The following is a 21,743-nucleotide window of genomic DNA, read 5'->3' on the forward strand; positions in this document are numbered from 1 at the left end:
GTGTTCTTTGTGTTTGGGATTTGATGAGCTTCTATGATCAGTGTGTTTATAGTTTTCATCAAATTTGGAAAAGTCAAATTTCATTAAATTTGGCCATTATTGCTTCAGATATATCTCCATCCCCTCCATTCCACGCTGGGACTCCTGACTCCTGTTACATGCATATTAGGCCACTAGAAGTTGTTGCACAGCTCTGTTTTTGTTTTTTTGTCTTTTTCCCAGTCTGTTTCTCTGTTTCATTTTGGAATTTCTATCACTATAACACCATTAACCTTTTTTTCCTTGTAGTGTCTAATTCATTAGCTATATCCAATATATTTTTTACATTTATAGTTCTGAAAATATGCAACATAATGATAATTTAGAATATCTTTATCTACTAATTAATACCTACATCATTTTGGAGTCTATTTCAGTTGATTGATTTTTGTCCTCCTTGTGGCCCATCCTTTTCTGCTTCTTTTCATGCCTAGTGATTTTTGTTTGCATGTTAGAGTTGTGAATTTTACTCTCTTGATTGCTGGATATTTCTGTGTTCCTGTAAATATTCTTGAACTTCGTTCTGAGATGTAATTAAGTCACTTGGAAATAGCTTGATCTTTTTGAGGCTTGTTTCCCAGCTTTGTTAGGTAGGTCTACAGCAACATTTTATCTAGGGTTAATTTTTCACACTGAGGCAATACCCTCTGGGTTCTCTGCCTGATGCCTAGTGAATTATGCAAGTTTTTTCGTTTTTTCTTCTTGGCTGTTGGGAACGAAAACAGTCCCTGGCCTTGTGTGATTTCTAGGGATTGTCCTTTCTGTTCCTTTCATGTGCTTCATTCAGCCTTCTGCAGGTCTCTGAACTTCTTTCTCCCTGTTAATCTCTCTTCTCTTTGATACTCTGTGAACCCTAACCTCTTTGGGTTCCTTAGATTCCCACCTCAATTGCTTCAGTTTTACCAGGACTTCTCCTGGATTTTCCTTGATTGAACTGCAGTCTAGAAACTGCACCCCCCTCTCACCCCCCCACCCCAGCTAAACATCTAGATCTTGCATGGAAACTCTTACCAAGAAGTAAGCTGGGGCAGTTATAGGGCTCACATAATTTGTTTTCTTTCTCTCTGGCTTCACTGTCCTCTATTGCCTGATGTCAGGTGTCTGAAAACCATTGTTTTGTAGATTTTGTTTTTTAGTTGTTGTAGGTTGGAGGGTAAATTCAGAACTTGTTACTTCACCTTGGATGAGGTAGAAGTCCCTAAGGTAACGATTTTGGACAATTTTTTTTTTTTTTTTTTGAGATGGAGTCTTGCTCTGTCGCCCAGGCTGGACTGCAGTGGCGCAATCGCAGCTCACTGCAAGCTCCGCCTCCCGGGTTCACGCCATTCTCCTGCCTCAGCCTCCCGAGTAGCTGGGACTGCAAGCACCCGCCACCATGCCCAGCTAATTTTTTTTTGTTATTTTTAGTAGAGACGGGATTTCACCATGTTAGCTAGGGTGGTCAATCTCCTGACCTCGTGATCCACCTGCCTCGGCCTCCCAAAGTGCTGGGATTACAGGCATGAGCCCCTGTGCCCGGCCAATTTTGGACTATTTTATTATGTAGCTAGTTAGCTAGTGGGAGAATTACTGAATTATTTTGATCAGAGAAGTTAGTGTGAAGAACTTCGATTTTGCAGAGCTTATTTCTAGACTGCCGGAAACTTGAACATGACTCGGAGTGAAGTGAAACAGGAAGCAGGGAGATGATGAGGCTGCTGCTGTTACCCAGGTGAAGATGATGAGGGTTAGAACTACTAGAGTGATTGTGAATGATGCTGGGGGTAGGAGCACATTCGATGCATATTTGGAGAAGGGACTTGATAAGACTCTCTTTTCTTAAATGTTGATGTACAACAATATAGTTTCCGCAGCATTCCAGACTGCTAACCATTCTTTCTTCATTGCTGTTAAAGAAGACGTTTTAATTCAGTAAAATGATGCAGTCTGAAGAATTTCATCAAAATGCTAGATCATATGTTTAGTTTTAATTTCAGTTTGTATTAATTTCTCAGTTTTTCTTAATCTTGACATTCTCTAAATTGCTGGATTTATACATTCTCAATGAACTGTGAGTTTATAAGGATTAAAACTGTGTAGCTGCTGTTTATTATTTTTAATGACATTCCTTGTTCGTTATGTATTCTCTTCAACTTAAAAATGCATTTTTTTTTTTTTTGAGATGAAGCCTCGTTCTGTCACCCAGTGATTGTATTTTTAATAGAGACGGGGTTTCACCATGTTGGCCAAGCTGGTCTCGAACTCCTGACCTCAAGTGATCCGCCTGCCTTGGCCTCCCAAAGTGCTGGGATTACAGGCGTGAGTCAGTAAAAATGCATTCTTTTTCACTTCTGTAAAAGCATATGGGCTCTTTCCTAAGTTTAAGTCTGGGAAAAATAGCTTGTGTGTTCCAAATAAACCTTTTGAATAATAGGAGATTGTACTGGAAAATCAGAAAATCACATTACATTCCTACCTAAATTTTTAAATCACCACAAAAAAGGCTTATGTTAATTGAAACAAACAGACTTCTCTCATTAAATGCTAAATGGATCAAATATGAAAGCCTTTTGTAGAATGATTTCCTGCATGCTTTCTTTTCAGTGAATGAACAGCTTTTATTTTCCTTATCTTTTGAAAGTTGGTCTATACTGGCACAATTAGATCTACTTATTTTGGTGAACTTTGATTTTCTGGCTGTCTTGGCATTATAACAAGGTCTTCTAGAGAACATGAAAATAACATTTAAAAAAAAAATCATTTGCTCAAAAGCAGATTTTCCAAATCACAAATGGGAAACTTGGAACTTGCAAGTTGAATATGGCCTTCATCTTAGTTCTGTCTTTGGACAGATTTCTTTAGATCAGCTTCTATTCTATTAAAATGAGTAAATCAATACATGTACCCAAAAGTCTGATTTTCTAGTGTTGTGCGTTTGCTTTAGCCATTTCTTCTGAGATGATATTCTTAATGAAGAAGAGAGAAGAACAGGTGCTAGGTACGATGCTGAAGTTCCAAGCAGATTGTTTTGGGAGAGAATGGAATAGAAGCGCTGGTGTCAGTGTCAGTAATGTGTATATAGCATGTTTTGACCAAGACTTTTATCCTCAGGAAATTTTGATTATTATTGGGAAAATTATAATTGGACTTATGCCAATATTGATGAATTTTTTTGGGGTAAATATTTTCTGAAGGAACTCTTTAAGCAATATTTTAATATAACAATTTCCATTTTCTCCATTTTTGTTTTTATTCTACTGCAATTGTTTTTATTGAGAGTTTGTCAATATATATCAGACTGTTAATTTAAAATGGTTGCATTTTGTAGTATGCATCTGTAACTAAAAAAAGTAAGTTAATTAAATAAAAAATGGATATAAATACACTGGGTAACTGACATAGGATCCAAAAAATGCATGTACTGAGCTGACTAAAGAAATTTAACAGGGATAAAACTTGAGTCTGAAAAATCTTTTGTACAGGTACAGAACAGCATTAAACATGTTTTAAAAAGGGATTTACATGTTTCATTCAAAAGTAACTCCGGTAAATCAAGAGTCCTGTGGCCACCAAGAGACCTTAAATAATACCATTCTTCATTGTTAATAACATAATTGTCTAGAACAATAATAGTTTTCTTCTCTACACTATATTATTCAGACCAGCTCAGTAATCTCAACTATTATGGTCAGGTTGGAGTGCTATTCTGAGAAACATGCATCTACTCATACTGGTATATCTTTTACATGCACATTAACTTAAATTCTTCCTCACAAGAGCTCTAAGAGTTAGGTAATAGTATCTTCATTTTTTGTATGGGGGAAAATGAAGCACAGAGAAGTAATGTAATTTTCCCAGGGTGGAATGGTGGAACTGGACTAGAGTATAGGTAACCTGGATCCTGAGTCCATATTCTTAACCCTGTTTCATATGTATATAAAACCTCCCGTGACAGGTCACAATCAAAACGCAGATAAATGTTAATTTCTTAGTTTTGACAACTGCTAGGCTTAAGCAGTCTTCCTGCATCAGCCTCCCAAAGTGCTGGGATTACAATAGCATGCCCCATGCCTGACCAACATCCTGCTTTTAATTCCTTTGGAAATATACCCAGAAGTGGGATTGTTGGAACATATGATAGTTCTATTTTTAATTTTTTGAGAAGCCTTCATACTCCATACCTCCATATTCCATATTTTCCATAGTAGGTACACCATTTGACATTGCCACCAACAATGCACAAGGGTTCCAGTTGAGTCTCGAGTAGTTGGGACTACAGGTTTGTACCACCATTCTCAGCTAATTTTTGTAGAGATGGGGGTCTCAATATGTTGCCCAGGCTGGTCTCAAACTTCTGGCCTCCTCACTCCTGGGCCTCCTAAATCCCTGGGATAACAGGTGTGAGCCAATGCACCTGGCTTTACTTTTTGCTTAAAATTTTCTGACTAAATCTCCTTTTTATAGACAGACTTACTTTGGTTTATTGTTCTTTGCTTATTATTTATTATTTGTTTATTGTGCCTTACAGATATTGTGGGTGGGTTTTTTTTTTTTTTTTTTAACAAATTGAAGATTTGTGGCAACCCAATGTTGAAGAAGTCTGTCAGCTCCATTTTGCCAACAGCTTGGGCTCATTTTGTGTCTCTGTGTCGCATTTTGGTAATTCTCACAAGTTTTCAAGCTTTTCCATTATATGTATTTTGGTGATATGTGATCAGTGATCTTTGATATTACTGTTTTGTTTTGGCATGCCACAAACTACACCCATGAAAGGTGGCAAATTTAATCCATAAATGACTTATGTATTCTGACTGCACCACTGACCAGCCATTCCATCATCTCTCTCCCTCTCCTCAGGCCTCTCTATTCCTTGAGGCACGCCAGTATTGAAATTAGGTTAGTTGATGACTTTACAATGGCCTTTAAGTGGTCAAGTGAAGGAAAGAGTTGCATGTCTCTCACTTCAAATCAAAATCTAGAAATGATTATGTTTAGTAAGGAAGACATGTCAAAGGCCAAGATAAGCCAAAAGCTGGGCCTCTTGTACCAAACAGCCAAGTTGTGAATGCAAATGATAAGAAAGTGAGACAGCATTATTACTGATATGGAGTCTGAGTGGTTTGGATAGATGAAATTAGCCACAACATTTTCTTAAGACAAAGCCTAATCCTCAGCACAAGGCCCTAACTATCTTCAATTCTGTGTAGGCTGAGAAAGTTGCAAAAGAAATTTGAAGCTGGAGATTGGTTCATGAGGTTTAAGGAAAGAAGCTGTCTCTATAACATGAAAGTGCAAGGTGAAGCAGCAAGTGCTTATGTAGAAGCTGCTGCAAGTTATGCAGAAGATCTAGCTAAGATGATGAGGGCAGCCACACTACAGTAACAATGTAGACGAAACAGGCTCTATTGGAAGAAGATGCCATCTAGGATTTTCATAGCTGGAGAGCAGAAGTAAATGCTTGGCTTCAAAGCTTCAAAGAACAGGCTTACTGTCTTTTTAGCAGCTAATGCTGCTGGTGATTTCAAATTAAAGCTGTTTCTCATTTACCATTCTGAAAATTCCAGTGCCTTTAAGAATTATGCTAAATCTACTCTGTCTGTGCTCTGTAAATGGAACAACAATGCCTGGATGACAGCACATCTATTTATAGCATGGTTTACTGAATATTTTAAGCCTACTGTTGAGAACTACTGCTCATAAAAATATTCCTCTCAAAATATTACTGCTCATTGACAGTGCACCTGGTAACATAAGAGCTCTGATGGACATGTATAAGGAGATTAATTTTGTTTTCATGCCTGCTAACACAACATCTATTCTGCAGCCCATGGATCAAGAGTCATTTTGACTTTCAAGTTTTACTATATAAGAAATACATTTCATAAGCCTATAGCTGCCATAGATAGTGATTCCTCTGATTGAATCTGGGCAAAGTAAATTGAAAGCCTTGTGGAAATGATTCACCATTCTAGATGCCATTATAACATTCATAATTCATGGGAGGAGGTAAAAATATGAACCTATTAACCGGGAGCTTAGAAGAGGTTGATTCCAACCCTTATGGATGACCTTGAGGGGTTCAAAACTTTAGTGGGGAAAGGAACTGTAGATGTGGTGGAAATAGCAAAATAACTAGTGTTAGAAGTGTAGAAGTGGAGCCTGAAGATGTGACTGAATTGCTACAATCTCACGATAAAACCTTTAACAGATGAAGCTTTGCTTCTTACGGATAAGCAAAGAAAATGGTTTCTTGAAATGGAATCTACTTCTGGAGAAGATGCCGTGAATTTTGTTGAAATGACTAAGGATTTAGGATATTACATCAATTTAGTTGATAAAGCAGCAGCAGGGTTTGAGAGGAATGATTTCAATTTTTGAGAGAAGTTGTGCTGTGGGTAAAATGCCATCAAACAGCATTGCATGCTATGGATGAATTTTTTGTGAAAGAAAGTGTCAATCGATATGGCAAACTTCACTGTTGTCTCATTTTCAATAATTGCCGCAGCCACCATCCTGATCAGTTAGCAGCCATCAACATCGAAGCAAGACATTCTACCAGCAAAAAGATTACAACTTGCTAAAGCCTCAGATGATTGTTAGCATTTTTTAGCAATAAAGCATTTTTAAATTAAAGCATGTACATCTTTTAGACGTTATGCTGTTGCACACTTAATAGACTACAGTATAGTATAAACATAACTTTTACATGCACTGAGAAACCAAGAAATTTGTGTGACTCACATTATTGCAATATTCACTTTATTGCTGTGGACTGGAACCAAACCTGCAGTATCTCCCAAGTATGACTGTAATTGTTTCCAGATCCTCTACTAGTTTGAAAGAACTCAATCTGTCTATCAAAGTGCCTCTTACAGTAGTATGGTCTCATTTCGGTTCTTTTCTTATAAGGAATACACACCAATTCTAGCTTCAGTAAAAGGAAGAAATATTGTCAGAATGCCTCAGACATTTGCTGACAGGTGCTGCAGTGCTGCCACAGTTTACTAGAGGTAGAATCTGGAAAAGAGTATTTTTTCAGGAAAAGTGAGATGAGGATAAAGATTTGTAAATAAAGACGTTTATTGTAGTATTATTTATAATAGTGAGAAACTAGAAAATGTATGTTCAACAACATTAAAGGCCCTTTGTAAAATATTAAGTAATAAGCCAGTGTATAAAGTTAGGTTCAGTGTGGTATTCATTTTGTAGGAAAAAATATATATATATATTTATGCAAGAAACCAAGGAATAAATGGATAGTCCAAAATGTTAATAATAATTGTCTCCAGGTGTGGGATTATGGGTGATTTCTTCTTTATATTTTTATGTATTTAAAATTCTTTCTGCACTTAACATTACTTTTATAATTAGTAAAAGTTAGTATGATTGGGCTGGGTACGGTGGCTTACGCTATAATCCTAGCACTTTGGGAGGCCAAGGCAGGTGGATAGCTTGAGTCCAGAAGTTCAAGACCAACTTGGGCAATGTGGCGAGCGAAACCCCGTCTCTACAAAAAATATGAAAATTAGCTGGTTGTGGTGGTCTGCACCTGTAGTCCCAGCTACTTGGAGGCTGAGGTAGGAGGATCGCTTGAGTCTGGGAGGTCAAGGCTGCAGTGAGCCATGATTGTGCCACTGTACTCCAGTCTGGGCAACAGGGTGAGACCCTGTCCAAAAAAAAATTAATATGATAAATATTTCTTGAACCTAAAATACATTAGGTATGGCTTTCAGAACTGAATAAACAATGTAGGGACATGATTAAACATGATAGAATAAGTACATTAATTTATCTCTTTAAAAACAAGGGAGGAATAAACTTAAAACAATTTCAGTCAGTACCAATGAATTTATTAAAGTAAACAGTTTACTCAGTATAGACTATATGCCAGGAATTCAGTATGCCAGGTGCTTGGGGAAACAAGTTGGTTACTGAAAGGAAGTAAGCTTGCTGTCATTTCTTCCAGAAAGTTTTGTATGGTCTTTCTATCATTGAGCTTACGATAACATAACTGAAATTATCAGTTCGTTTGTTTGTTCCCTGAATTGATTATGAGTTCCTTTAGGATAGGGACTATTTCTTTTTCATTTGTGTACCTCCAACACCTAGCAATTTGTTTCATTAACCCTGCTTGGAATGTCATAAGTGTTGATGCTTGAGGTGGATTTTGAAGAATGAGTGCCTATGATAAAAAGTTGGTTTACTCTTAACAAAATCTTTCATTCCCCTATAACAAGAGATAGATAAGTTACTGTACTGCAGCAATTATTAATTTTGATTGAGAATATTTTTATTTTGTCTTTTTCAAATGGATTTTGGTTTGACCTTGTTTCAGAATACAGTTCTGAGTTGGTCAGTAAAGTGAATGTCACTTTCCATTTATATTTTAAACATAAAAATTTGGCTGTAAATTGATTGCACTTTAGGTGAGGGGCAAGGGAGAAGCTGCATTCATAGAGATGAGGTTGAGAAATCATAGTGGATGATTTTTAAAGTATATTAACAAAATGAATTCGTTGTGAAGACTTCCTCAAGTTAGGTGTACAAAACAAATAATCAGAATATTGTTGCCTTCATTTCATATGAACTAGAACAACATGTAGAATATGCAAGCAACATGAAGATCTTAAAAAACTATAGCAAGAATTAGTTTAGATTTAACATGTACCTTCCATCCCCAGTTTACTCACAAATTACATCCCCAAAGTTCAACGGTAAGTTGATTCCTTCTTCCGTGTCACAGGATAATTTTATAACAACAGTAATAGAGATCTGTGGTTTTCAACACAGGGAACATTTGGCAACGTCTGGGGACATTTTTCATTGTAACATCTTGCTGGTGGTAGAGGGTGCTACTGGAATCTAGGAATTGAGACTAGGAATACTGCTAAACATCCTACAATGCACAGGACAATCCCCATTCCCCCAAAGAAGTATCCATCTGCAAATGTCAGTAGTGCTGATGTTGGGAAACCCTGCCTAAACAATGGTCAGGTTCCCAGGCCAGCCTCAAAAACTTTAACCAGTAACAGTATTTATAGCCCATAATTGAAACTTAGTGTTGGCAGTGCCATTTCATTTGTTACTTAAAATTATTTCATCTCCATAGAAAAGTTCTTTTTAAATTTCAATTTGGGATTAATTTCCTTGTTGGGGCACAAAGGGCAGTTACTCCCATAATGTGGTAGAGACTCTAGATTTCAATGCCTCTGGCTAGTGTTTTTTAGCTTTTCATATGTATCAGTCAATCTTATAGAATAGTGGCCAGGTGCAGTGGCTCACACCTGTAATCCCAGCACTTTGGGAGGCCAGGGCAGGTGGACCACTTGAGGTCAGGAGTTCAAGACCAGTCTGGCCAACATAGTGAAACCCCATCTCTACTAAAAATACAAAAATTAGCTGGGCATGGTGGTGGGTGCCTGTAATCCCAGCTACTCGGGAGGCCGAGCCAGGAGAATTGCTTGAACTCGGGAAGCAGAGGTTTCAGTGAGCCAAGATCATACAACTGCACTCCAGCCTAGGCAACTGAGCAAGACTCTGCCTCAAAAAAAAAAAAAAAAAAAAAAAAAAAAAAAAAAAGGTTTGTAGAATAGAGATTGCCTGTTATTTCAGTACAGTCATCCCTGGGTATTTGCAGGGGATTTGTTCCAGAACCCTCATGGATACTAAAATCCATGGATGCTCAAGTTCCTTATATAAAATGGTGTAGTATTTGCATATAACCTATGCATATTTTCCTATATACTCTAAATAATTTCTTGATTACTTATAATACCTAATACAATGAAAATGGTACAGAAATATTTGTTATACTGTATTTTTAAGATTTGCATTTTTAAATTGTTGCATTGTTAATTTTATCGTTTTTTTCATCCCAAATATTTTCAATTCATGGTTGGGTATCTCCTGCAGATGCAAAACCCATGGATATGGAGGTCCGACTGTATAATGTTTAGATGATGCATACTCACATGTTTTTTAAAACTTGAAAATGTTTAATCAGTTTATTAACTTATTTACCAAATATTCATTTAGAAATAAGTAAGAGTAGAATGAGTATTTGTACTTTTTAGTATCCCATAACTGATTCACTTTGATTTTATTAACAGGATCAGGAGAAGGTCTGGGGAAAATAATCCAGAGATTTCCACAGAAGGACTGGGATGATACACCTTTTCCACAGGGAATTGAGTTGGTAAGTGGTTGTTGTATTATTGCATATTTATAATGTTATTTTTCTTTTTTGTCACATTGATTTTTACATTTATGTTACATTTGCTGTTAAATAATTTGATAATTTAATTGTAAGATATTACAGTACTAGAAATAATTATCTTCCCTCCTAGTCCAAGTACAGTCATCTTTGAATATATTAATTTTAGAATGCCTATTTTGCTCTTCTTTTTCTCATTTAAATTTCTAATATTAAAGATGAAATTGAGGGCCGGGCACGGTGGCTCATGCCTGTAATCCCAGCACTTTGGGAGGCCAAGGAGGGCAGATCACGAGGTAAGGAGATTGAGACCATCCTGGCTAACACGGTGAAACCCTGTCTCTACTAAAAATACAAAAACTTAGCCGGGTGTGGTGGCAGGTGTCTGTAATCCCAGCTACTCAGGAGACTGAGGCAGGAGAATGGCGTGAAACCGGGAGGCGGAGCTTGCAGTGAGCCAAGATCGTGCCACTGCACTCCAGCCTGGGCGATAGAGTGAGACTCCGTCTCAAAAAAAAAAAAAAAAAAAAAAAAAGATGAAATTGATGATTTTCATATACTCAAAAGCAGAAAAATTCCACTGCTTCTTTAGTAAAAGTCTTAGCCTAGTAACTTCAGGGATACACATATATTTTTTTTTTCTTGAAAATGTCCAGGTTATTGTCTTAGTAAAAACAAAACAAAAAAACACAGATAAATAAAAAACCAAAAGTTCGTTTAATGTTAACCAGTTATGGTTTGAATTTGATCTTAAAATCACAAATTAGATTTCTTTTTGTTTTTAGCTACAAGGTCTGAAGGTTATTTTATAATAGTGCAGTTCAACTCCTTTTGTTATTGTTGTTGTTACCCATTTTAAAGGAATTTATTGGTTGAACATAATTTATGTTGCCCAAGATATTCTATCTGGTGGTGGATCCATGGTGGTAAAATGAGGGACTAGAAAGGTGATTACTAAAGTACTTTGTAATATGTCTATGAAGTTTGGTTCTCCAAATTTACTGGGGGGGTGTGTGTGTACTTATTTATATTGTGTTTATGGATATGCAGACACATAAACACATAGAAGCAGTGTCTTCAATGCAGTCCTGTTGAGAGGACATTTGGTATAATATGATACTTCAGAGTGCAGGCTCTGGAGCAGAGTGCCTAGGTTAAAATCTCAGCTGCATGGTATGACTTTTGACAAGTTGCTCAACTACTTTGAGCCAGCAGAATACTTATCTATAAAATGAGGATAATGATTATATTAATCTCATAGGTTGTTGTAAAGATAAAGTGGAAAAAATACACATAAAATGCTTAGAACAATGTCTTCCATAAATGAGTTGTCCCGTTGTTTAATTAGTATTGTTGCTGTTTGTTCAACGTATCTCAGCACCTTACCCACAGGAACAATTGTTCATTCTCTTGTTGGCATGGATCAGAAATATCTATTAGATATTTTGTATTGAAAATTGTAAATTTTCTCATCCAAGCTAATAACTGTCCAGTTTTGCTTCACTGAAAATTAAAGATACATTGCTGAGTGCTTAGTTTTGACTGTTATAACTCAGCCATGTAAAGAAAGCTGAGGGTTCTGTAGGCCTACAGAGGGGGTAAATCTTGAATTTTGGCATTAAAAATGGGGAAAGAATGTGAGGATCCAAGGAAAATGGCTTTTTGGACAGCCCTTTGCATTCCTTTCTCTTTTTCCCCATATGCCTGCAAATACCAGTTATTGGACTTACAGTGTGAATAAGCAGGCATTTGTTCTATAAAAGCTCTTAAACCCTGTTTCAATGTCCCTTTTAGTGTGATTGAGGGGAAATTTTTGGTGCTAGGAACCTGTTAGAACTTTTTGTGGGTTCCTACCTCCATTCACATCAAAGTGTGGAGAGATATAAACTATACCAATTTAACAGTATGAGCAGTGACTCACCTTCATAAGTTTCAAGAACAGCAGACATCATAGAGGGAGAGGGAAATCATGGATTGGCATAGCTATTTAGCTAGGACAGAGAAAGGATAGTGTTGTTTTGAAAACCAAGAGAATAGATACCTATGATACCTCTCTTGTTTCTCCAGTAGCAAGGGAGAGAAACATACTGATTTTACTACTTAGTAAATGGATATTTTCTCTTTGTATGACAGACATGCAATGTTCAAGTGCTATAAATGTTTCTCCAATAAGTGGAGTCATGTGCTGCTAGAATAGTGAAACGGAGGTGCTTAAGAGGTAGACAGAACTTTTCCTCCCTAAGATTTTCCTAGATGACTTCTTGGCATATTCTTAGCATAGCATTTCAAGATTTGTTGGGCTAGATTAATATTTAAAGAGTAATCTGTTGGCTTACGTCAGAAATTTTCTTTTTCGTTTTCCTTTTTCCATAATGGATTTCAATTTCAATTTTTTAATTTCTATGGTGTTGTCAAGTACAAAATAAATTTATCTTACATCTATCAAAGTCCATTTTAAAAACAGAATAAATCACTATTAATTTTTTATTGTCTAGCCTTTATTGCCTTATTTTTTCATATCTTTAGAGAGTGTGAATATTCTGTATATGAACAGCAATAACTTGAATCATTGTGATGCCTTATGTGATCTTGAGTAACCCTGCGGCTTCAACACCAAAGATAGACATAATAAAATTTTAGTCTAATTGAAGGTGATCTGGCTTAGTCCTTAAGTGGTTTGTTGTTTCCAGTGTAGTCGTGACCCTTTTCTGATGATTTATGGGAAAAATTCTTACCCCTTCCACAATGGTGGAACAACATTAGCATGTAACATTCATGTTAATATCTAACAGTTGTTTAGGATTAATAGATTGTGATGAACTCACGTACATAATGGTGGTGGTATATTAATTCACAAATAAGTAAACAGAGGCTTAGGAAATTTAAATAACTTCACTGAGATCTAACAGCTAGGATACAGCAGAGCTGGGATTCAAACCCTGATCTTTTGATTCTTAGTGTCAGCCAACATCTGAGAGATTTCTGGGAGTGACACTTTTAGCTGTGGTTAGCATTTTAGTGTAAATGGTTAGTCTTTTAGTGTAAATGTAGAATTCTGTGATTTGTAAGAACTAAGGTTGAGAAATGTTAAGGCTGTGTTATTGAATAGGGACCAACTTTATTATTTATTTTATCTGAGAACACACATGGGTTCAGAATATAATATTATATTCAAATTATTTTCTATTGCCACTTCTCCTTCCCAGGGAACACATAATTGATGTGTTTAAGTTCTAAATGAAAAATAGATATGTTCAGCCTTACAACTGGTGGAAAAGGATTTTAGGCATTCATTCACTAATTAATCAAATTCCAAATTTAATTTAGAGGATGCTGAATTTCTTTTTCCATTTTTACATAAAGAAATTGCCATCTATTTTTCTATTGAAAAATGGTAAACTTTAATTTGGATAGATTTTAAAAATAAAAATATGAAAGTTAGCTAAACCAAACATAATGACTACTTTTCCAATTCTGGGATATTTTTATCTTTCTCTTGTGCTTTTTAGGCATACATGAAAACCACAGACAGTCATATAAATAAAGTTGCAGTTAATTTTAGTGACAGCATTTCAAAGAAAATTAAATTGTTTTTCAGAGGCACTCTATGGTTAACAATCTATTGCTGATTATAGGAACAATATTTTTATTGGCTAGATCAGAAACATCTAAACAGCTTAAAGAATTAAAGCAAAATAGTATTGTTTTGACCTTAGCTCCTTTTTTTTTTTTTAGATGGAGTTTCACTCTTGTTGCCCAGGCTGGAGTGCAATGGTGCAATCTTGGGTCACTGCAGCCTCCACCTCCCAGGTTCAAGTAGTTCTCCTGCCTCAGCCTCCCAAGGAGCTGGGATTACAGGTGTGTGCCACCACACCTGGCTAATTTTGTATTTTTAGTAGAGACAGGGTTTCACCATGTTGGTCAGGCTGGTCTCGAACTCCTGACCTCAGGTGATCCCCCTGCCTTGGCCTCCCAAAGTGCTGGAATTACAGATGTGAGCCACCACACCCAGCCAACGTTAGCTCCTTTTTAAGATGCCCTGTCTTAGGAGTGAATTTTTTAATATCATTATTCAGAAAATATGCCACAATCTCAATAGGGCATGCTTGTACTAAGGTTTTTGTTAGACGTACCTGATTTTTTTTAGAAGACTAAAGTACTGTGGTAAATAAATTTTGTGGCTTGAAAAAGAGAAGCATTCAGTTAGAATTTCTAACTTTAATGTTCTTGAGAAATTAGTTCTGTTATTTAAATTACACACTACCAATTTGACTACCTGCCCTATGAATTCAGTCTTCTGTAAATGTAGATTGAGGAGAAGAGAGGAAAAAGAGCTTGTATTCCACATTGTGCAGGTGTAACATAGGAAAAGTAGCTTTAATATGGGATGTTATTTGAGGGCAGAGAAGTAAATATAAGTACCATGTAATGCTTTAATTCTTTAAGCTGTTTAGAATGCAGTACATACAATAAATGGGTAGCAGTCATCCATCTGACATAGATGTAAATACTGTTCGGTTAGAAGAGACTTTTCTCTTCCTTTTTGTAGAAGAATATGCTTGAAAGGAGAAAGAGATGACAGAATCAGGGTTCACAAACATTTTAAAAGGCAGGAGTTATGGGATGTTTAAGAAAATGAAATATAATAAGTAAAAATTTAAGTTCTTGCATGTGAGTATATAAAGCTAGACTTGTAAGTAACTATTTAGAATAAAGATAGGCAGATACTATCCAGCTAGAGAGGTTTGAGAAATAGAAGAAGACAGATTTTAAAAAGTTTATAAAAGGTATGTATGGTAGATACTGTAGATAGAATCTAAAGCCTCTGTCCTGAGGTAGGGTGCGAGGTAAAATACACAGTTTTAAAGATGGTCCGAAGCTTGGTATAAATGGTGTGTGGAAGGGCTCTTGATTTGGCATAAAGTTGAGGCTGAAAACTTAAGAATACTGCTATGAAGTATGAAGACATGACTTTTAAAACATACTAAGAACTATAAAAAGGATTTTAAAAGTTATGTTCACAACAAAGCAAGTGGATATAAATGGGGTTTAAGCTAGAAAATGGTGGTTTGAGCTCATATTTTTGGTACCCACTCCCAGACTGTTGTCTCTTTGAAGTAATAAAACCACAGGGCAGGGAACCTCATGAAGTCTGGAAGGTGCGTGTGAGGTAGTAGATTATTTTATCATCTCTGAGGAAGAGATTAGTTAATCTTGGTGTTATGATTCTAATACACTCCTCCATACTCACTACAATGGTTTGTTTATCCTGTACTAGAACTAGTATCTCTCAATTCTGCTTATTTTGCCAGTGCATCGATACCCTCAGTTATGCTAGAAAATCTTTCCCCTACAGTCACATACTTCACTACTGCTCTCAGAACCACTTTAGACAAAGTTTTCTTGTCATGCTAGGGTTCTGCTCTACCTGATGCTTTAAGAACAAAGAGAACTTCCTGAGGAAGATGTAGAGCTACATAGGCCTGACCCACTACATCTGTGTATTGTTTGCAGACAGCCTGGACTTCGTTACATGGTATTATACTGCCACTTATCTCTCACGTGCTTGTCTGTCATATCACCCTTATGGCTTATTCTGTACTTCTTAAGTTCTAGTTCCTTTTTGCTACTATTCTATTTCTGTTCATCCCATTTCCATTGTATCTATAATTTTAGCAAAAAAAAAGTCTTTACTTTATGTTTTAGCTACTATCCTATTTCTTCTTCATTATAAAATGTTTTCAGTGAGTCTTCATTTGCTGTCCCAATTTCTCTAAGAGACTAATGTGGTTCAGTAGAAAGAATACGGGATTTGAAATTTAAAAGCCTCGAGCGAAGTTAATTTACTCTCTCTGATAATAATATTTTTCCTACAGGGATGTTATTAGATGATCATCTGTTAATATTTTAATATTTGTAATGTTACAATTTCTTGTATTTACTCTCATTTCATACCTCTGCCTCATGCACATTGCAGGGATTTATTCTGAAGTATAGTTTATGTCCTCTCTGTTCTGAAATCACAAAGTTGAAGTTAATTTTTTCTGAATTGGTTAAGATAATGCTAGCTTTTGTAATAGATATACCTGAAAATCTTAGTAACTTAACATAATAGAAGTTTTTTTCCCTTATTTACATAAAGGCTAATTAGTGGCAGTAGGGTAGATGGGAGTGGGGTTTGCCATTTTCAAAATGTGGTCTTGTAACCAAAAAGCAGGTTAGATGCCCACTGAATGTAGTTCAATTAACAAGAGTGATGTCTGATTAAAAAAAAAAAAATGAGTTTATTCCAAAGCTCGCTTGGGGGAAGAGGCACACAGCGTTCTTTTAAATGTCCCGCTTCGCCTTTGGAGCAGAAAGCAGGCATTTTTATAAGGCAGGGGAGGAGATGAGCAAAGGCAGTGGTCCCCTGCTACCAGGCAGTTATCTACTAGGCAGTTGGATTGGCACCTTCCTGGGAAAAGTTGTAAAAGGTGCCAAGTGGACATGCTTTCAGCAAGCCCTCCTAGTAGGTGTAAGTTCTGAGGCGGGTGGAGAGGGGAGGCAGGGAGAGAGAGAGAGAGAAGAGAAAAAGGAAAGAGAGAAGAGAGAGAGGAAAAAGAGAATAATTAAATCACCTCCAGAAAAATGGGGGTACTTGGTTACAGTCCTCAGGGTCTTCTTGGGCAGCAGTAGTTGGTCGGCAGAGTAGTGAGAGAAAGCATGGAGAATAGTAAGTTAGTTTTATGGGATATGTCTGGAGGCAGTATATATTATCCATATTCTATTAATCAGAAGTCAGTCACAAAGCCAGTTAGCTTTAATAGGAGGTTGGTAAATAAACCCTAGATGTGGGCTTAGGAGAAGAAGGAAACAGATTTACTGAGCAAATAGCTTTCCTCTGCCACTGTTCATGCTGAATCCAAAGATTGTTTCCCTTATCTTAATTTTCCTTGACCATTTTATTTTTTGACCTCATTAATTTAGTCTTTGTGGTATAATGAAAAAATAAATGTTTGGTCTTTGCCCCCAGTTTCTGGCACAGAGCTCCTGAAACCTTTGTGATTTACTGTGTTTTAAATGCCAGTGAGATGGCTCTTGGGTTGAGAGGCCCTAAATAGTTTCAGGATGGGGGCTGGTCACCAGAGGAAGCAACTATGCATTTAGTGGGTTGGAACTTTCACCCCCCAGTGGGGAGAGAGAAGGGCTGGAGATTGAGTTTAGTCACCAATGGCAATGATTTAACCAGTTATGCCTACTTAGTGAAACCTCCATTAAAACCCCTAGATAACAGGGCTCAGAGAGCTTTTGGGTTGATGAACACATTTTTTTTTTCTTTTAAGAGACAGGATCTTACATACTCTGTCACCCAGGCTGGAGTGCAGTGGTGTGATCTTAGTTCATTGTAACCACGAACTCCTGGACTCAAGCGATCTCCTGCTTCAGCCTCCAGAATAGCTAGGACTACAGGTGTGTGCCACCATGCCCAGCTATTTTCTTATTTTTCGTAGAGACAGAGTCTGTCTTTCCCAGGCTGGTCTCAAACTCCTGGCCTCAAGTAATCCTCTCACCTCGCCCTCCCAAAGCACTGAGATTACAGGCATGAGCCACTGTGCTTGCCCAATGAACACACTAATGTCTTGTGAAAGTGGTACACCTGAGAGAGGGCATGGTCCCTGCCATACCTCACTCTGTATATCTCTTCCACTTGTCTGTTTCTTAGTTGTATCCTTTATAATAAAGTGGTAAATATAAATATCTTTTTCTAATACTAAATTTCTAGTATGAGGTAACTTTTGGGTAACAAATAGCCTGGAAGATTAAATCACAGCTAGTTCTTGCCTAATTTCACTTTCAGCAATTTATCTTATCCTTAATCTGAAACTAGGGTAACTGTGTCTTATTCAAACCAGAATGTTTTTGAGAGTGAAAAGGAGTGAATCAAAAATATGCATAAACTGGAGCTATCTAGAACCAACTGATTTGCATGGTTACTTATATACACGTGTATGTATGAATTACCTGTATGCAAAAGATTGGAAACTATCTAAATGACCATTAATAGGGGACTCGTTGAATTAGCGGTACCACAGCCCACTCATCAGAACATAGTACAGCTGTTAAAAAGTATGAGGTAAGGAGATCTACAAGCACATCAAAAGATGCTAACATTACCAATTATTAAGGAAATGCATATTAAAACCACCATAAGATACCATTGCATGCCCATTATTATTGCTATTAAAAAAAAAAAAAAACCAAGCACAGTGGCTCACATTTGCAGTCCCAGCAACTGGGGAGGCTGAGGTGGAAGGGTCACCTGAGCCCAGTAGTTGGAAGCAGCAGTGAGCTATGATTGCACCACTGCAACTCCAGCTTGGGTGATAGATGAGATTCCAACTCTAAAAAAAAGCCCCAAAACAAAACAAAAATCCCAGAAAATAACAAATGTTAGCAAGATTAGGGAGAAACTGAAACTCTTGTGCACTGTTGGTGGGAATGTAAAATGGTGCAGCCACTATGGAAAATGTTATGGAGAGTCTTCAAAAAAAATTGAAAATAAAATTACCGTATGACCTAGCAATTTCACTTCTGGGTATGTACCTAAAAGAACTGAAAGCTGGGATTCAAACAGATATTCATACACATGTTTATAGTAGCATTGTTCACAATAGTCAAACGGTGGAAGCAACCTGAGTGTCCATAGACAGGTGAATAGACAAGTGAGATGTGATACACATGCGCGTGCACACACACACCCCAGAATATTATTCAGCCTTAAAGAGGAAGAAAATTCTGACATGTTAACAACATGTGCCAACATTTGTTGTGTTGTGCAAGGTTCAACCTGAAGGATGAACCTTGGGGACATTATGTTAAGGGAAATAAGCCAATCACAAAAAAACACAAATGCTAGGAGATCAAGACCATCCTGGCTAACACAGTGAAACCCCGTCTCTACTAAAAATACAAAAAATTAGCCGGGCGTGGTGGTGGGCGCCTGTAGTCCCAGCTACTTGGGAGGCTGAGGCGAGAGAATGGCGTGAGCCCAGGAGGCGGAGCTTGCAGCGAGTGGAGATCATGCCATTGCACTCCAGCCTGGGCGACAGAGTGAGACTCCGTCTCAAACAACAACAACAACAACAACAACAAAAACCAAAAAAACAAATACTGTATGATTTCACTTATATGAGAGACATAAAGTAATCAAATTCATACAGGCAGGAAGTAGAATGGTGGTTGCCAGGGGCTGGGGAAAGGGAGGAATGGCAAGTTGTTTAGTGGGTATAGATTGTGAATTTTGCAAGGTGGAAAGAGTTTTGGAGTTTAGTTGCACAACAGTGTGAATGTACTTAACACTATCTGAACTGTCCACTTAAAATTGTTGAGATGATAAATTTTGTGTTATATATATTTTACTATAGTTAACTTTTTAAAACAGTATGAAATAAAGCTTTATGTACTGAAATGAATAAATCTCTAAGGCATATTTTATAGCAAGTAGCCAAAAACTATCTTGGAAAAAAAGAACAAAGTTTGGAAGACTTATACTACCTGGTTTCAAGATATCCCATAAGGCTCAATAATCAAGACAGTATGGTATTGGCTTAAGGAATAGACATGTGGATCCATGGTACAGTCTAGAAGCAAACTCACATATATATCATAAATTTATTTCTTTTTTCTGAAATGTTCCACTTTATTGAAAGAAAAGCATGTGTTATCTTTTTTGTTTTTTCCTTTTATTTTTAGTTGATATGTAATAATTCTACATGTTTATGGGAAACAGGGTGATATTTCAGTACATGTATGCAATGTATAATGGTCAAATCAAAGTAATTAGTATATCCATCACCTCAAATACCTATCATTTCTCTGTGTTGTGAACATTCAGAATCTTCTAAGTTTTTGAAAATATACACTAAATTATTGTTAACCATATTCACCTTACGGTGCTACAGAACACTAGAACTTATTTTTCCTGTTTAGCTATGACTCTGTGTCTGTTAACCAATCTTTTTCTTTCCTCCCCTCCTCACATCCTTCCCAGCCTCTAATAACCACAATTCTACTCTCTGCTTCTATGAGCTCAAATTTTTGTTTTTTTGTGTTTTTAGCTTCTACATATGGATGAGAACACACAGTAGTTATCACTCTGTGCCTGACTTCATAAATTGGTTTTTTGACCGAGTTGCTAATGTAACTTATTTGTGGAAAAGATAAGCCCAAATGGTGCTGGAACAACTGGATATCCATTTAGGAAAAAAATGAGCCTTGACCCTTAAACCATACACAAAAAGTAACTTGAAATGGATCATAGTCTAAATGTAAAAGCTAACACTATAAAGTTTCTAAAAGAAAACTTAGGATTTTGAGACCTTTAGTTAAGCCAAGATTTTTTAGAGAGAATGTCAAAACCGTGACTCATTAAAGTTTCTCTGGATTTCTTGAAAAACCTTGAAAAATAGTATGTAACCATGCAGTAAAGGTGGATAATACAATAGCAATAAGCCCCATTTTTTTTAGAAGTTTCCCTTGGATCTACAGAATCTTTGGATGCTACTTGGGCCTTCTAGTTTTTACTATTTACCGTTGGAAAGGAGGAGGACGCTGGAAGAAATGAGAGGATGTGGGACACTTTAAGCAGCACTTTCACCTAGAAAGGGAGAGCAAAGTTTACTCAGGTGTTATTTTTGCCAGATGCCAGGTTTTCTTCTTCAAGGCAGAATTTTGGGTATATTAAAAAATGTGGGGTGGTGATCACCCTGGGCAACATGGTGAAGCCCTGTCTCCACAAAGCATGGAAAAACTGGCCAGGCACTGTGGCTCACGCCTGTAATCCCAGCACTTTGGGAGGCTGAGGTGGGCGGATCACGAGGTCAAGAGATCAAGACCATCCTGGCCAACATGGTGAAACCCTGTCTCTACTAAAAATACAAAAATTAGCTGGGCATGGTGGCACGTGCTATAGTCCCAGCTACTCAGGAGGCTGAGGCGGGAGAATCACTTGAACCCAGGACACGGAGGTTACAGTGAGATGAGACATCGCCACTGCACTCCAGCCTGGCGACAGAGCAAGACTCCGTCTCAAAAAAAAAAACAACAACAAACAAACAAACAATAACAACAACAACAACAACAAGACATAGAAAAACTAGCTGGACCTGGTGGTGCTTGCCTGTAGTTCCAGCTACTTGGGAGGCTGAGGTGAGAGGGTCGCTTGAGCCCAGGAGGCAGAGATTGCAGTGAGCCGAGATTGCACCGCTGCATTCCAGCCTGGGTGACAGAGTAAGACCCTGTCTTAAAATAAAAAGACAAAAAAAAAAGTCAGGTGAATTTGACAATAAGACTTCTTTCTTGAAGTTTTGATTGCTGTAAATGGTAGCCAACTTGAGATATTAAAATCATTATGTGAAAGACTTTGTGATATGCAGGAAAGAATACTGAACTCTAGGATTTTATGTATCTGTATGTTTATATTTATGTATATATATAGAGGTGTATATTTATATATAAATACATAATTTGCTTA

The 21,743-nt window shown here is 37.0% G+C and overlaps 1 protein-coding gene across 9 annotated transcripts in view; it reads left to right on the forward strand.

Moving 5' to 3' along the window:
* SBF2 (SET binding factor 2) overlaps positions 1-21,743 on the forward strand; it is a 544,825-nt gene that overhangs the window by 100,428 nt on the left and 422,654 nt on the right. For all 9 annotated transcript variants that reach the window (XM_063728148.1, XM_054524676.2, XM_054524670.2 and 6 more), the window contains one exon: positions 10,128-10,213. Coding sequence is in view for 7 of the 9 variants with exons in the window: in XM_054524670.2 (XP_054380645.1) it covers positions 10,128-10,213 (86 nt within the window). In the remaining 2 variants the exon portion in view is untranslated. The remainder of the gene's footprint in view (positions 1-10,127; positions 10,214-21,743) is intronic.

Source organism: Pongo abelii, chromosome 9, assembly GCF_028885655.2.
Source record: "Pongo abelii isolate AG06213 chromosome 9, NHGRI_mPonAbe1-v2.0_pri, whole genome shotgun sequence".
NCBI classification, from domain to species: domain Eukaryota; kingdom Metazoa; phylum Chordata; class Mammalia; order Primates; family Hominidae; genus Pongo; species Pongo abelii.